The following is a 17,224-nucleotide window of genomic DNA, read 5'->3' as shown; positions in this document are numbered from 1 at the left end:
AGAATTTATTATATTATTTAAAAAATATTATTTTATTTATTTAGCATTTCTTTTGCACTTGTCGGTAAGGCACAAGGTTACCATTGTAATAAAAAGCTCTAGTAATGTCTATTGTTTCGACATCGGATCGGAAATCCTTTCAACGGTCGCCCTTAATAAGTTGTCCAGTTCTGACATCATGGGATCACGGATAGCATAAGAGCTATATTTAGAATCTGTGCTACTGATTGATGCACGTTTTAGAGGCGCGAATGTTAGATATGGCTTAGGCGAGTCGCGACTAATTGACACTGTAACCCCGGTCTCTCGGCACACAATCACCGTTATCTCCATCTTTATGTACAAATCTTGGTTAATTACTATCAAACTTACTTGTCAAAGCTGTTCTTGAACTGTCTTAGCTTCATAAGTTTATAGGTGGTTTTATGCATGTTCTTTTGTCCAATCCATTGTGATCGCTATTTCTTAAAAACGCAACCCGAACAGTTCTGGGCTGGCAAAACATATATTACCTAAGTAATAATGTTATAACGATCGGGTTGTTCATTAGTCACTGCTGACTTAAGTTTATTATTTGAAATTCTCTCATGCCATATAAAATGTGGTTAAAGGTATAAGAAATTAGTTGCAGTGACTGTTCTCTGGCGTAGAGTAACTAGGCAAATAGTCGCACGCGTCACTATACACTATCGAATAGAAATATTCCTATTTTCGGTTAAAGCTGATATCACAATGGAGATTGTCCACGAACGTGTTGAAACATGATAGTAACCGCCACAAATTAATATGAATATGATTAATACGTTTATAGGAAATTTACTATCACAATACGAGTTAGGATTTTTTTTCTAATAAACGATGAAAGCCTTAGTTTAACAAACAAACATACATCCAATCCAGGATATTTTCTATTGAACAACAAGGTTATTCGTTGGTTTCTAAGACCAAAATCAATGTATATATTTTGTTATCTCTGTTTTGTAAAAGGTAATGACAGGGGTGACGATATTTTTATAGAGGGGCTTTGGTTTCAGAAACCAAGTATAAGTGAAATAAAGTCTGTTCTCATAACCTTTTCAAAATTAGCAAAGATACTAGCTGCAGTTTCAAATGATATGGAAGCTAGTGCAGTTTTGTCTTTGTCACCACAATAGTGTAAACAACGTAAGTCAGTGTGCTACAAGCTTTAGAACAATAGATTACTCGGCATCGTCGACCGATTGTCCGACTATCGCGGCGGCGCAACGGATGCGATAGTGGTAATATTGGTTTGTATCGCACAGATAGATTCCACTGCTATCGCCCCTGCATGGGAATTGTCGTCATACACAGACTAATTAAGTTCAAACGTATCCTTTATAAAGTATTAAAAACGTTAAATTAACTTATGGAATAATGAGAGATAGACTTGTTTTTACAATGACTACTTGAAAAGAGACGACAGAAACAAATGTATATTTTTAACAATGTGTGTCGTTTTAATTTGTGACAACTACTTTTGGTGAAAAGGAAATGAAACTGTTTAGCAACTAACAGACCAGCTAGTTTTCTAATGCATTTGGGATGTTTAAAAACAAGGTAGAAAATGTTTTTTTTTATTAGGTCAAAATACATAACTGCATATCATGCAGGTAATTTTAGTCCTCTTTCACTTCCCATCCTTACTACGAAAGGATAGAAAAGGGAAGGGGATTTGGCGGAAGAGGATATTACCCCTTCCTATGCGTCCCCTTCTCCGTTGACTAAAGGTAGGCAATGCATCTGCATTTGCAGATACCTATGGTCAACGGTCGCCTCGCTATTTCGGCGAATTCAGGTGGCCGTTTGCTCGTTTGCCACCTTTTGAAAAAAATATGCATCATATATTCAAGTTTTCACATGTTGGTCTCATTATCAAAATGTGGCAAAATTTACGATTTAGCGCTACTGAATTTCTATTTTACATATTTAATTTGTATTAAACCAACAAAATTTATGCTAATACTTTCTTGGCTACACTTATGCCAAACATTAAATTCTTTTTCGACCTGATTAGTTACGGTATTAAATATAAAAATCTTAAAATTAAATTAATTTAATACGTATATTCTAATAATCAAATTTAGGAAATAAAATAGACTTGTAAATTTCTAATCAAAACGTAAATGTTAAATGTTTTATCTTAAGGACATTTAAATATTCTAAAGATTTCTGTGACAAGATCAATCAATGCTAAAGTCGTGATATAAAAAGTGTAGTCTTGACCTCAACAACAGCGATAACCTAACCTTACTTGAGTTAAAGCAATGTGACAATTATGTAAACAGATTATGTTTTTCTGTTTCAAAATACTTTGTCGAAAATAATGTGTTTTTAAACAGTATTAACATCTTACTACTTACTAATATTATAAACTAGCTTTTACCCGCGACTCCATCCGCGCGGAATAAAAAATAGAAAACGGGGTGAAAATTATCCTATGTCCGTTTCCTGGTTCTAAGCTACCTGCCCACCAATTTTCAGTCAAATCTATTCAACCGTTCTTGAGTTATAAATAGTGTAACTAACACGACTTTCTTTTATATATATAGATGCGAACGTTTGGATGTTTGTTACTACGTATCTCCAGAACGGCTAAACGGATCTCGCAGATATTTGGCATAAATGTAGAACATAGTCTGGAAGAAAATATAGCCTACTAATAAAGTTCTTTTTTAATTCCACGCGGACGGAGTCGAGGGAGACAGTCAGTATAATTTAATGTAATAAATAGTGATTTGTTGTTTGTAAACATAAATTTAAATATGTAAATTTTAAATATATTATTAAAATTTAAAAAGTAAACTATTTTACCAGTCATTAACATAATTAACAGATTAACTGCGGGTTTATGACACGAAAATCTCTGTGTAAAACATATCATCATCAAAACACAGATAACAATTTGTTCTAAACGCAGATTTTGGTCTCAAAAACCCACGGTAAGAATTTTCTTGATTAGAAATTAAATACTTTTAATTAAATAGTGCGTGCGTCATTTGTCAAACGAAGTATAATGAGGCGTTCGAGTGTCGCAGTGCAGGAACAAAGCTGGCTCATATCAAAGCTCGTAGTAAAGTTCAACGCACAAAGTGCATAATCGTAGTAATCGCCGGCCGGAGCCAAATGTCATCGACCCACTTATCTCATCCGCCATCCCTTTTACAATTACAACAACAAATGAGTAAGAGCTGTGCACCGATAGCATCGATACCGATGCAGAGGAATAAAATCCTGTGTGAACGAACTCTAATCTGTGTTTTGTGGCAGCTTCCAGACCCGGAGAGATGTAAGACCCATTTCCAATAACGCGACAAGCCCGCAACGTATCTCTAACTATTATAATAAGTTTGATGCATATGGGTAGAAGTCACTACGCTATTTTCCTCATATCAATTGGCTGATTGCTTGTTTACCACCTTCTAGTATAAAAATACACACAATAGTAGTGGTGCTAGGACAATGTTGTACTGTCAGTCGCACGGCTAGTCACATTAGTGAAATAGGGTTTTAAGCACGCGTCCGCTCACGCGTAGATCGAATCCGAAGGGAAAGTGAAATCGACACGACGTATTTTTTTTTGTCTCTGGACTCAATCGACTTTATACGAATGTAAATAACAGTAACTGCGTTGATATTATGAACATTTATTAATACTAAAATTAATACTATACAAACTTATAATTTTAGAGACGATTAACCGGTTTTTGAAAATGTTTACCGGTTTTAAAATATTTTCTTTCATTTTTATTACTTAATATACAAATCATTAACTTACAAGTTAATGTCTTGAAATACAACGTATTAGTTCACTTCTCATTTGAGGAAAAATTTGCAACTTTGATATTAGTTATATGTCGCTTCACTTGTCTCTACTGAAATAAAGTTCAATTGAATTTGTTTAATTATTAAAATTACTGACAGGTGAGGGTTAATTAGGTTATTTTTTAACGAAATTTCTCAGACAAATATAGAACATAGTAGTCAGAATTCTATATTTAATATATTATTTTTGCAATATCCATTAACAGATACGAATGTAAATTTCTTGTTGATATCTGGTCTATATCTGATTCACTAAATAATGATCTTAGATAATAATTGAAATTGTGGTATTTTTATTCCATTAACTTTTTATTTCAGTGATTAATATGTCTGCAAAATTAAACAAATTATTTTATGCTTATTTCTAAGAAGTAAACTGCATTATATAAATATTGCACTACTTCTTGATCATTATTGTAACTTTTTTACTGCTCCTTTATCTTTTGTTCAAAATTTAAACAAATCAAAACGAAAACGTAATGACACAAACGTAAAATACTCTAATTTAATTTCAAAAACGATTTAAGGAATCTCGTAATTCCAATGTAAATTTTTCATTATTGCCGTTTTGAAATTGTTTTAAAACTCCGTAAAGTTTTTAATCTTTTATTTTCGGCTGTAAACACTTTAACTTTACACATTAAACCTTTTGAAATGATTATTTACGGTATTGAAAAGTTAGCTTTTTTTTCAATGTTGTTTGAACACAGGTAGAGATCCTTTGCGAAGCGTCCTTGGTAGATACCGTTAAACTGTTGATCCTATACCCAGCTGCATTGTTCCGGAAGATTTAACTGACGTAATGGGATAAACAAAAGCCATCCACCGGCCAGATTTCTCATTCATCGTCATAAATGTCATAAAACTCAGGTAAGCTACCTCACTTACAAGAAAGATCCACCTAATTGCCTTAACAGAATCCTCTCTGTTTCGACTTTCCGACACATTTGGAGTATGAAACAAAAACTGCTTTTGTGAGAATTTGGCCTTAAGGCTGAGAGCAGCGAATTATTCTTCAGTAATTGTCGGTAAACTTAAGTATTATTAGGATATTTTTACTTTATTAAATATTATTAAACATATTTTCAAGACTGCTTTAAAAGTATGTATGTCCATAAATCAAAATTTTCGTCGGCTGCCGCAGACTAAAAGTTTTTTTAAGTTAGGGCCTTGACCGTGAAAGGATGCCCGTCGTTACCAAGTCAAGCATTCAACTTGTATGCACTTTACTTAGAAACTGAACTGTCGAATAATAAGTGCATTGTGTGTCCGTATACGTATGACGCGGATTAGTGAGGGGAATACCTAATGTCGATAATTGGCACGAGCAATTTTTTCTTTTTCGTTTTAGTTAAAGTTGGTGGCAAGACTGACTGAGTACGATTAATTAATGACATTTTATCGTATAAGTATCAATAAAAATTGTTGATTTTGGTTTTCATCTTGGTATCATTCATTTACATTATTGATTTACTATTTCTAACTCTGGGTTTTTTAACTAACATTTTTTTCTTTACCTACATGATGTTTATAAAATGTAATTTAATTGTTTTATCTCAGATACATGGTATAAGACTAACCTGGCAACAATAAGAGCAAATTTTATGAATATCTCCGGGGGCTATTGATGTCGCCGATAACGGTCTATGTAAGACAGGCACAATCAAAGGTCCTGATCGAGGTCATCGACTCCATGTGAGCATATCGAGACATCGACAGCGGCGGGCGGCGGCGGGCGGCGCGCGCCACGCACTTCCGACGCGACGGATTTGCCGGAATCGGCGCGGGCGCATCAAAAGAGCTTGCAAAATTCGGACGGAGGCGCGCGCGCGTGAATCCATTTGAATATTATTTTTTGGAACCGACATGGGAATGGGTCTTGCGCAGACCGAGCGGACACGGGGCTGCCGGCCGGTCCGCGCTGAACGCTCCCCACATACAACGCAGCAAGAACGACAACAAAAAGTCACCAGATATTTTTATGAGGCATAATCTCTGCTTTATGAGACGAACGCAGATTTTTCATCGGCATTACGCTTCCATATTGAATTCATTTAGTTCTCCGTTAAAATTATTAATTACACATGCTCTTCACGGTGTCTTCGTAAAAACCTACAATTTAATTACGAAAAAATGTCGCTTATAATTGCAAGATTTTTTCTGAATGGATTCACTGTATCCGAATTTCGGCGAGTCGGGGCCCCACACGGACTTTCTCGCTACCTACATCTCACGTTTTTGAGTAGCCGTAATATTTAAATTGGCGACATAGCTCCCGCGGGCATACCGCGCATGGGAATGCGCGCCGGCGGTCGTCAAAACCAGCTTTTACCGAATGCGATGTGCATTGTCCAAACACGTCGGACCTAACGTCTCCTTCCCTGTCTAACTCGAGTGCGCCACTCGCGAAGACAAAGAGGCGAAGTTGGAAAGTATGGCTACTTTTACTGAGCGCATTATTACATCGGCGGACGCATCCCGCCTAAAATTTTGCATGGATGTGTTGCGCATGCGAAAATATAGTCTGCGGCGCGGTGGCGGCGCAGGGGCACGTCCGCGACATTACCTGCCGATGCATATTAATCGAGGAGGAAGTTTTGTCAACAATATCTAATGTGCTCCGCGCTCGCGGCCCCATTGATAGCTTTTTTGTGTCTCTGCGCTTCAAAAGTTCCCTAGCGGTGCGCCAGTCGGCTCCTTATGAAATATTGCAATATTGCATAATTTATGACACATGTTTCTAGGAAAGCATCTACAAAACAATCGGTGCGATTATTCACTGTCGCCGGCTTCCGATGATATCTGGACGTTGTTTGCCAACCGTTTAACTAGGTTATTGCAGTTGATAGCGCTGCACTTGACAATTGTTTTCAGATTATGATAATGTGAATATTTTAATCGAAGCCTGGAAGATTTAAACTATGTATCTCGAGTGGGCGATATCACGCGATAAGGTTTTATGAAATCCGTGAAATGATAATGTTATTGCAGATAATCTTATTCCAAGTGCGATATCTTTTATATACGTGACACTGAATAATCATTTGTTTTTATTAATTAATTGCCATAGTCGAATATCATTTGAAAATGTTTATTTAAACAATTTGAAATGACAGCATGAAAATAAAGTAATTATTTTAGTCCCTTCATCGTATGTTAACTAGTGAGCCAGACTAACTATGCCTTTTCAAAATTATAGGAATGAATACGAATCAAAGTATACAAATCCACATAAACATACCCTTGACAAATATTACCCTCCTGTATAGTAGAGCAAAAAACTTTATTGATGTAGAAATGCGTATTGTATAATTAACAGTATAATAAATTGTTAATATTGTAGACGTTGGATTGGCTGACGATCAAAAAAGATACAATAGCTCGGGTTAAGGTTATCTCGTCTTAAATCATAATATTATTTCATCATAATACCATCCAAATTTGTAGGTCAAATTATATAATATTGTCCATCGTCTATACTGATAAAGTAAAAAGATTTAATTGTTTATTTGTATTGAATAGGCTCCCAAAAACACGTAACCGATTTGAATTATTTTGATATATTTCTATTCCGCGCGGCCTGTACTGTAGTCTTAACATAAATGTACTCATTTATCTTCCACATTATATTCACACAAAATATTAAATGCCAATTTATCTTTTTTAAAGAAGTTTTTGTTATTTTATTATAAGTGATAATGTCGATAATGATAAGTAAACAAAGTTTATTATGGCTGTCGATAAAAAAGAAAATCCTCGTCTTTGCGTGGAATTTACAAAAAGCACTGAGTTAACCGAGGGTTTATGAGACCACAATCTCCTTTTAAAACATATTCATATCCCTGTTTTGTCAAAGATAATGACAGGGACGACGATATTAGTCTCAGAAACCCACGTTAAGTAATTTTAGGAAAAAAATCTAGCCTAGAGGAACCGTTTCTTTTAACCGTTTTGGTGTTTCATGGTAATAAATATCCAAACATTCGCATTTATAAAATTTCCTTGCTTTTTACGCCGAAATTATTTCTACATTTAAATATTAATTATTCATTAATAATAATTCTTTATTAATAAATTAAAAAATAAATAATAATTTCGATTAATTTTACACGATTCTTTCGTTTTTCATTTAGAAAAAAAAATGCATTCGTCGCGCTCGATAACGCACGTTTAGATTATCCGGTTGCCGAGATACGGATAAGGTGGCGATGATAATGACTTAATTAGGCAGCGTGTTATCACGTTGAGCCGCGGATTACGCAGATTACAGCGTACAGATTTATTATTTATCGCATTTCATTGTCGGAATCATCGCTATAAGTGATCATTTTGATAACGTGCGTGCCATTTTCAATCACGACATACGCAACGTGGACTATCGCGTTTCGGGAACAATAACGCTACTGTTGCAGTTTCTAGTTTAAAGAACTGTTAATATTATTTCGAGCCTAAACTAGTTTTTAATATTATGTTTTGAAATATTAACAGTTGATTAATCTCGAATACGTAATTTACTAGCTATGCTCTGCGATTTCACGAACCGCATACGGTTTTATGTAGTCTGACAACTGATCATGTGATATCGTTTGCCACGTCTGAAATCGGTTTTTTAATCACCCTTAGTAGTTTCTGAGATTAGACAAACTCTCTTTTTTTTGTTGAACTAGAATACACAAGCAAGTTGTTAAAGTTGTACCTGTTATTCTTCGGCCAGTCCAGTTGTAATAATAGGTTATAACAATTCAAACATTAAAAACACTTTACTTTAATCGGATATGTTCATGTCTAATTTCATGTTTCGCTTTCTTTAAATACCGTAACGCCCTTTTCATCGTCTTGGCGAATTTATTAAGTCCGCTACATTTTTCTTGTGTTACATTGAGTCGATTTTTGCGCAACAATTTCACGTTTTTTTATAATAAAAGCAAGGGAATTAAGTTCGTCATATTATCAGATCGGTACGTATATATATCTGATCATAAATTCGCACGCATGAATTTCTAACAATCGTGGCATGCACGCACTGTCTGCTGAGTTTTTTTTTGTTTGCCTTTCATCAACATATATTAATACGACATAGAATGATATTTACGTTTACAGTATGCATAGGCATACTGTTTTTTATCTGTAACATGTACTTTTTAATGTGTTATTATTATCAATGTTCATCTTTCTTTTAATTATAGACATGTCTTATTTTGTACAAGTATACATAAATATGTAGGTACAAAATTACTAATTTTTATCGTGCATTTAATAAGGCTTGCTTTGTAGCCTTTTTTTATGTCATACTAGCTGTCGCCCGGTGTGGAGTTTAAAAAAACAACTTAATTGGTAGCCTAGTAGTAGCGTGTTCTTCTAGACTATGTTATACGGCTATGTAAAATGTCACCAAGATCCGATTAACTGTTCTGAAGATCCTAATAACAAACATTCATCAATACATCCATCTAAACATTCGCATTTATAATCTGAGTAAGAAGCAAGATAAATATTAATAATCACGTAAGGACTCATAATATCGTTGCACATTGTCTTTGGTTTTTAATTTGGGATGTTTTTTACATAAAATATCCTGCTTTGTACTAAATCGTTATAATTCAAACGACTAAATTCATTAAATTCAATACTAAATTCATATTTATATGGAAAACTGGAAAAAAATATAATATTTCTATCGATTTTAAAATCACCATGTAGATAACTGTAACGTATCTGAGATGAAAGCGCCGCAGCCTCCGAGTCTGGCGTACTCACACGTTAGCGAAAGCCGAACAAATTAACTTAGCACCGGGAGGCCTCATAACCATTGCCTTCCAATTTGTGGGCCGTTCGACAATATGCCCTCCTGTGTTTATCCCATCCAAAAATAGTGCAAATGACACTAATTACGCCTCTATAGCGAGCCCGTGCTAATAGATTGCTCATACCGCGCTAAATTCGACTAAACCACACTTGAGAGCATCGAGTTTTTAGATACAATTGTGAAATGTGTACATAAAAAAATAGAGGCATTTGAAATAGAAGATTTTTGACGGTTAAGCCAATTATTTTTGGTAAAATATTTCTGATCTATATCGAAATATACCCAATTTGTTGATATTGGATCTAGTATCCATGAAAATTATGTCATGGATACTGATAAGCGTCTATAAAATTGGTATTAAAAAAATAAAGTTCGTTCCTTACTTGCTAACTAATCTTCTAGGGATCATAAAATAATGGTTAAGATAATTGTGCTAGAACTTTCTATGCACCTAACCGAATGACGTCATTATAACTCATAACATTGTAAATGCGCATGTAAATCACAGAAAAACACAAAACGATATCGATTAAGGTAGCAAGATATCACTCGATATCCATCGCGATAAAATACGATAAAGACCACAACTTCGTTACAGATAAGTTTAATAGACACTCATTACAGCGATTAGAAATATATTATATGAGATAATTTGTTAACCACGAACACTGTTCAACTAGATATCCGTATCGAGAAATGTAGTCAGCTACTGGTGTTTACGCCATCTGTTGATTATAACAAGAATTAATTTGTACCCTTAGTAAAACCTTTTTTATTTCTGAACGAATTAATATAATTCATTTAATTATTCACGAATTAATATAAGTCATACGAAACAAACTTCAAAGAATACAATATAAAAATTAAATTTAATTTATTACATAATTTTCAGTTTACTTATTCACTTGAATACTGCGCATATAGAGTTGCAGTGATAAGCTAATATATATAAGGTCAACCATTCTTCACTTATGTAAAATAATAGGTATTTATATAGTAATTGTCTGTTGACAAGAAACAGTTTGGTACATATACCTATATACTGGCTATGTTATATAGTGGAGACGAGATAACACCCATTTCCGTAGACAATATTTATTCACAATATCTAGACTGTGGGAATTAGGGTAACCAATTAATTATAAAGTTAAGTAAATATTATCTTAACTGGACATCATTATAAATAATATTTATTGAATTAAAGATTTCAATACTCTGTTGTGTACCAAATTTGTATCTAATGTGGCAGAATAAAATTAGGTAAGTCACTTCTAACGGTTAGAAGTGACTTAGTGTGTCTTAAACGAGATTAAGTGAGTAATAATATAATACAACCAACCCAATATGGAAATCAAATAAAAGGGTTTGACGAAATGAGTACAGACAGTTAGGGTTGTCAGATCGCCAAACCTACTAGCCGGACAGACCAGCCAGTTTGGCCGGTCATTTGGGTACAAAGGTCGGACACCCTATATTATTTAGGATTTTATCTCAGTATTAATAGGTACAATCTCGTTTGGGAAATGTAAAAAGCCTAACAAAAGCCGGAAAACCGTTTATTTTGGCCGGACACGCAATCAAAAAGTCTAAAGTCCGGCTTTATCCGGACGCCTTGCAACGCTAAGTACAGTACACTATGAATAAATCTAAGATGGCCGTCAATATAAAATGGCCAAAGAGACATTTACCATCCCCTAAATATGGCTATGTAATGATAGGATATGACTTAAAAATTAATTGCTGAAAGTATAATTTTAATATTACTTATTTTACATTTAAATTACTATAAGTATAATTAATAAAAACATTTTATTAGCGGGAGTTATAATTCTTACAGACATAATATGTCTAAAACAGTAGTTGTACAAAAGGTCACCTCGACGGGCGTAGTTCGGAATCTTACAAAGCCTTAATTCTACGTAGCTAAACAAACGTAGGATAAGAGTAGCTCCCGCTGTCGGTACGGATTAGTGATGTGCTTACACCGACTCCCGGCTACAGACGAGGTGGCCAGAGTAAACAAATGCTACTCTCGACTCACCCATTTGTCAGTTCTACGTATAGAGCGAACTTGTTTTGATTGCTAATTTAGAATTTATTGATTGCTTGATTCTTTATTACAGTATTTCTAACTTTGCATTAAATTTTAAGGATTTTTTTTTTCAAAATGTTAGATATAATTGACAAAAATACGTTTGAATTTCTTTAAACGTTTCCCCGATATTTTAGCATTGCAACTTGTATACTTACTCGTAATAAACTATACATACTTATTAATGATTAAAAATTATCAACATAATGTCAATTTTGGAAAAAATGTTTTAAATATTGAATATTTAATATGATTTAATAATCACAGTTAAAGTAAAATTTTTAGTAGGCTATTAACGTGTATTCATTTAAAAGCTTCGTTTGTTTGAAAATTTATTCCAGAAAGTTCTAAAAGCTTATCAAATGTCCATCTCCTATCTGATGCAACAAATGTAATTATATATCGACTCTTATGAAGCTTATCTATATATCACAACATATCTTTATTCTAAACTTTTTAAAAATTCATTTATTAAAAATTCCACTGAAACTGTTAAAAGTATTGACTATAAAATAGATGAAAAGACCTGATAGTTCATATCGCGTAGATAAAATCAATCAGTATTTAAGATAAGCTGAGATAAAAACGTACATCTTAATTTTTAAGCCTTGAATAAACTTAGAACTCACAACTAACGGGCATCAACCGTTACTTGTGAGTTGTAAGTGTATATTCCCTTGCGTAATTTATACACGAAGCGTGATTAAAATCTGTTTAGATTAATTAACCTTAATTTAAATACTCGTTTTTAATATAGAAAATATGAGGAAAGAAAATAAACAGTGTATGGTAGTAACAAGATTTTTTTTTATCTGTTTACCTTTTGATTTGTGATACGTGTCACGTGGTATGCGTTTAATGTAAATAAAAATTTTTAAATATTGAAATCATAAAGTAAAAGTAAACTAAGAATTCAAAACACTGTTTTAAACTTGTTCAATAGTGTGCCAAGCTCAAAAAATAAATCTCTAAACATCTCATCTAAAAACAAATAGAATTAAAAATAAATTTACTATATATTTTACACGTCATTAAACTACTACTATATTCCCATATTTAAAAATAAGTATTAGAATGGAAATAGGAACTAGGACAATAACAGCTACATATTATACACTAGGCATAAAAGATCGTAAATTGAATATTAAATAGACAACAAAAGTTTCAGATATGCAAGGAAACGTTAACACGGTCGGTTTGCACTTTCATGGCGCCCCTCTCTTCATACGATGCGTGTGCCGCTTTTATAATTCTGCATCGACTCTCGGAACCTTCTGCATTCTGCCTTGTCCTGGGAATGTCCCGTTCTTTTTCTTAGAACACTCGCATGAATTATCTTTTTCAAGTTCATATGCGATACGTTTTGATGTATGCGTTATGTACGTACAAAACACAGTTTTCGACTAAATATTCCATTTATTTGGCTTCAAGGCAATATTAAACCAATCTATATTTGGTATACACACTATCATCATCGTGACGTTATATCAAATTACAATAGTGGTTAGCGAAAATGACATCTGTTTATATAAATAGCATTGATTTTTTTTAATGGCGTCGTTTCCAATGGAAAAACCTGCGTCTGAGTTCTTAACACGCTGACAGCTGGAGAATTAAAAGATAAGCCCACATGATATACAAATACGACGACGTTTCTAAACGCTATCTCGTACAAATAACTGGGACATAAATTAATCGTGGCTCAGTGCGATATACAAAACATGTAATGCCATAGTAAATGTTGCTATCGCATAGTTTCGGCGCTTGTTTGTGTGGAACCATTACGATGAGCCTCTGTATTCTCATCTGATAATAAGTTACATTTACACAATTCTCATTTTATTATATAAACTAGCTGCCGCCCGCGACTCCGTCCGCGCGGAATTAAAAAAAAAAGTAATAATGTCTATGTGTTCTTCCAGACTATATTCTACATCTGTGCCAAATTTCGTCAAGATCTGTTGAACCGTTTCGAAGATACCTTCAAACAAACATCCAAACATTCGCATTTAGAGTATTAGTAAGATTTACCACATATTTATATATCTACTCAAACGTGATTTCATTTTGATACAATTATGTTAAATAGATTTTTTTTTGTAAAAAGAATTAAATTAAATTTTGATATTGTACATGAGCGTCGGTGGCTCAGGGGTTTAAGCACTTGACTTGCAATCTGCAGGTCCTGGGTTCGAATCCCGCCATGTACCAATGTGTTTTTCGATTTTCGATTTACATATGTACATTTATCCGACGTTCTTACGGTGAAGGAAAACATCGTGATGCAACCTGCACATATCTGAGAAGAAATTCAATGATATGTGTGAAGTCAACCAACCCGCACTTGGCCAGCGTGGTTGACTATGGCCTAGTCACCCCTAACTTGGGGTAGGCTCCGAGCCCCTCGGTGGGGACGTATAGTGCGCTGATGATGATGATGATGATGATTGTACATGATGTTTTAGGAAACATCAGTCGAAATCTCACACTGTTACTCGAATTATCTGTACATCTAATATACCATTCGAAAGAAAATATTTACGTGATCGTACAAAGAAATATATACTTAGCTATAACATATGCATGATTACATATTCGTCTAGTTCCCACATTCTTATTATCAATTACAAATATTTATTTCCGGATGCGTATTGTTTTATCATGTTCAAGGGAAATGTCCATTTATCTTTATACTATGAGTGTATATTTAAAATATTGATAGACATTTTAACTAACTAGTTATTATGAATGGCCATCTAATATTTTTCTATCGATGTTAATGGTTATGAAAGAAGGAAGAAGGTTATGGTTATAGGTTATGAAGAAATTTATGAATTGAAATTTCCTTTTTTACCAGTGGCAATGATAAATTAATTACCTTATGAAAATTATTACAAATTTTAACTCTACCCACTTTAATTGAATTCGCACTACGATTGAAAAACGTATACTAATATATTGCCTAAAACTTGATCGATGCAGGATGCATCGCGATGTTTTTACACCGTAAAAACGTCGGATGTACATATGTAAATCGAAAAACACATTGATACCTGGCGGGATTCGAGCCCATGATCTACAGATTTTAAGACAAGTGCTTAACCCCCGAGCCACTGACGCTATAAACGTGTAATAGATGTTTGAAATTAAAATATGTGCATAATTATGTAAATCATACAACAGCTATAGTTTTAAGGCAAACAAATCTTTTATTAAAGCTAAGAAACCGTTGACAGTTGTAGGATGCAAACCGTTGCCTGGCTCTGGCACGAATCGTTTCGTATAAATTGTAAGTTCGGCGAACATATCCATTGTAATTGTCGTCCGCTAGCCGTGATTGCAGCAAGAGTTAACACGTAATACATTACAGTTTGTGTCACAACACAATCAGGCTCGGCCGAGGACGAATCAGGCGCCGAGGAGCGTAATCTGGGTTAACAGGGGTCAAACGGCATCACAAATTCCAATACGATATTAGACCTATCTGTGGCGCGAATCGACCGCTCCTCTACGTGCGTTATTGCCTTCCTTGTTGATCATACTTGTTGATCTAACACTCCGGGCAACTGCGTAACTGTTTTCTGACGCGTTATAATAAATACAATTAATAAAAGTTTACTATAACACCTCTTAAAGACAAGATTTTTTTTAAAGAAGTACTTTTTAATCACTGGAGTTGACGATGATTGTTGACGACAGTTTTTTTGTAACGGATGGCGCTATGACGCCTTCTCTTTTCCCCCTAGCGTGGTGGACAGAGCCATTGGCTGAGACGACCATAATGTGTATATGATTTATAAATATTATTTTTATTATTTCCTGCCAGTTTGTTATATAGCTAATTTTATCAATCTGGCTGATTGATAAAATTCTTCAAAAACAGAAACGAATTTATGTCTCAACAATTATGCATATTTTCCATACCATGTATTATGGATAAAAGCTATTTTAAATATGTAATTAATTTAGTATGGTAGTAATAAATAATTAAAAAGAGTAAGTAAACGTTGGTGCAATTTGTTGAAATGAAGGCTTTTAAAATGCCATGTTTGTACATGTTTAACCTTATTAAGCGGTTGGACAGAGATTCTCCATTATGTGGTCAAATCGTCATCCAGCAACAATATTCAATGAATGTAATCAGTGCGGCTCATCAACGGTTCGTATCGACTGACGCAATGGACAACGTGTCCAATTTGAATCTCGATTCGCTTTAAGTGGTCCGACTTTTCTTAGATTAGATACGAACTTGCGCTCTATGGATTCTACTTTTGCTAATTTAAGGCCGAATTCAATATTCCATCCTTTTATCAAGATCGATCGTAATTTATAATGATCTTATATCGTTTGTTATCTTACCTGGATGAAAAAAAATTGAAAGGAAATTAGGCACAAGAAATAAAATTAAAAAGTGACAATACACGTTATTAAAAATTATAAGCGTGGTTAGTTAAGAAATGGAAAATGGAAACATGTTGGGGTCGTGACTTCATTGTTATGGCAATCAGACGAAAGAGAATTATGGTATACATCTTTCACATAACCTTTACTGCGAAATCCTAGCTCGATCAGTGGGCCTAGCATGAATATATGTGATAAGCGCCTTCGTATCGCTATCGTGAATTATGTCAAAATTGGTACGAGATTTTTGGTATACTTTACGCCCGATAGCCACTGCACAAATTTTGTCGATTACGATACGATGGTGATTTACACAATTATTCGTGCTAGGCCCACTGGTCATTTTTTTTAGTGGTATCTTTCAATATCCAAAAATAGTACGTTACGTCCTCAGTCGTGACAGGCATGTATTGAGGTTAAAATAGCGGGGCCGAAGGCTCAAACGATTCAATGTCTTTACTAAATGTGGTAATAAACATGACATATTATTATACTTTTAAATATTGAGAATGACTAACTGTATCGACTTTGCTTTTATGTATGGACTCAAATATTTGAATTTGTCTGAAATTAAAACTCATTGTCAAAGAGTGAAAACTTTAGTCATCACATCGCTTATTTTTTATATGTTCTGTATCTACATATTTTAATTTTTAATCTTATAAAATGGTTAAATAAGTTAAAATAAAATACAAAGGTGTGTAAGATCTTGTAAGGTGAATAGATGATCTGGTGATGGTTGGGTCCATTGGAATATTGGAAAAGTTCTTAATTCGAATCTAACGATGATTCTAAAATCTGCCTTTTTTAACAGAATTTGTCATCGGATCTACGTCGCAGTAAGACTCCGCCGCGTCGGTCGCCGGAGGAGCGTGCGGTGCCACGACCGCCGTCCGCGCCTGCGGCCCACGAGCGCGGCCCTCACACACCACACACGCCGCACACACCTCACACGCCGCACACCCCATACACGCCGCATCTATCACCCAAGAAAGAAGCTTTCAATAACCTTCTAAACAAAGGAATATCAGGTACGTTATTTCACTGTAGGTTTAGAGCGTCGCCACCCTATTCTAGCCTAG

At 34.4% G+C, this 17,224-nt stretch overlaps 1 protein-coding gene across 1 annotated transcript in view; it reads left to right on the top strand.

Annotated features, from left to right (window-relative positions):
• Positions 1–17,224, top strand: part of LOC106714446 — a 71,499-nt gene that overhangs the window by 18,880 nt on the left and 35,395 nt on the right. The window contains exon 2 of the mRNA XM_014507499.2: positions 16,957–17,173. Within this exon, the coding sequence (XP_014362985.2) occupies positions 16,957–17,173 (217 nt within the window). The remainder of the gene's footprint in view (positions 1–16,956; positions 17,174–17,224) is intronic.

This window comes from Papilio machaon, chromosome 2 (genome assembly GCF_912999745.1).
Source record: "Papilio machaon chromosome 2, ilPapMach1.1, whole genome shotgun sequence".
Taxonomy (NCBI): domain Eukaryota; kingdom Metazoa; phylum Arthropoda; class Insecta; order Lepidoptera; family Papilionidae; genus Papilio; species Papilio machaon.
Note: the sequence above shows the minus strand (reverse complement) of the source record. Positions and strands in the feature narration are given on the sequence as shown.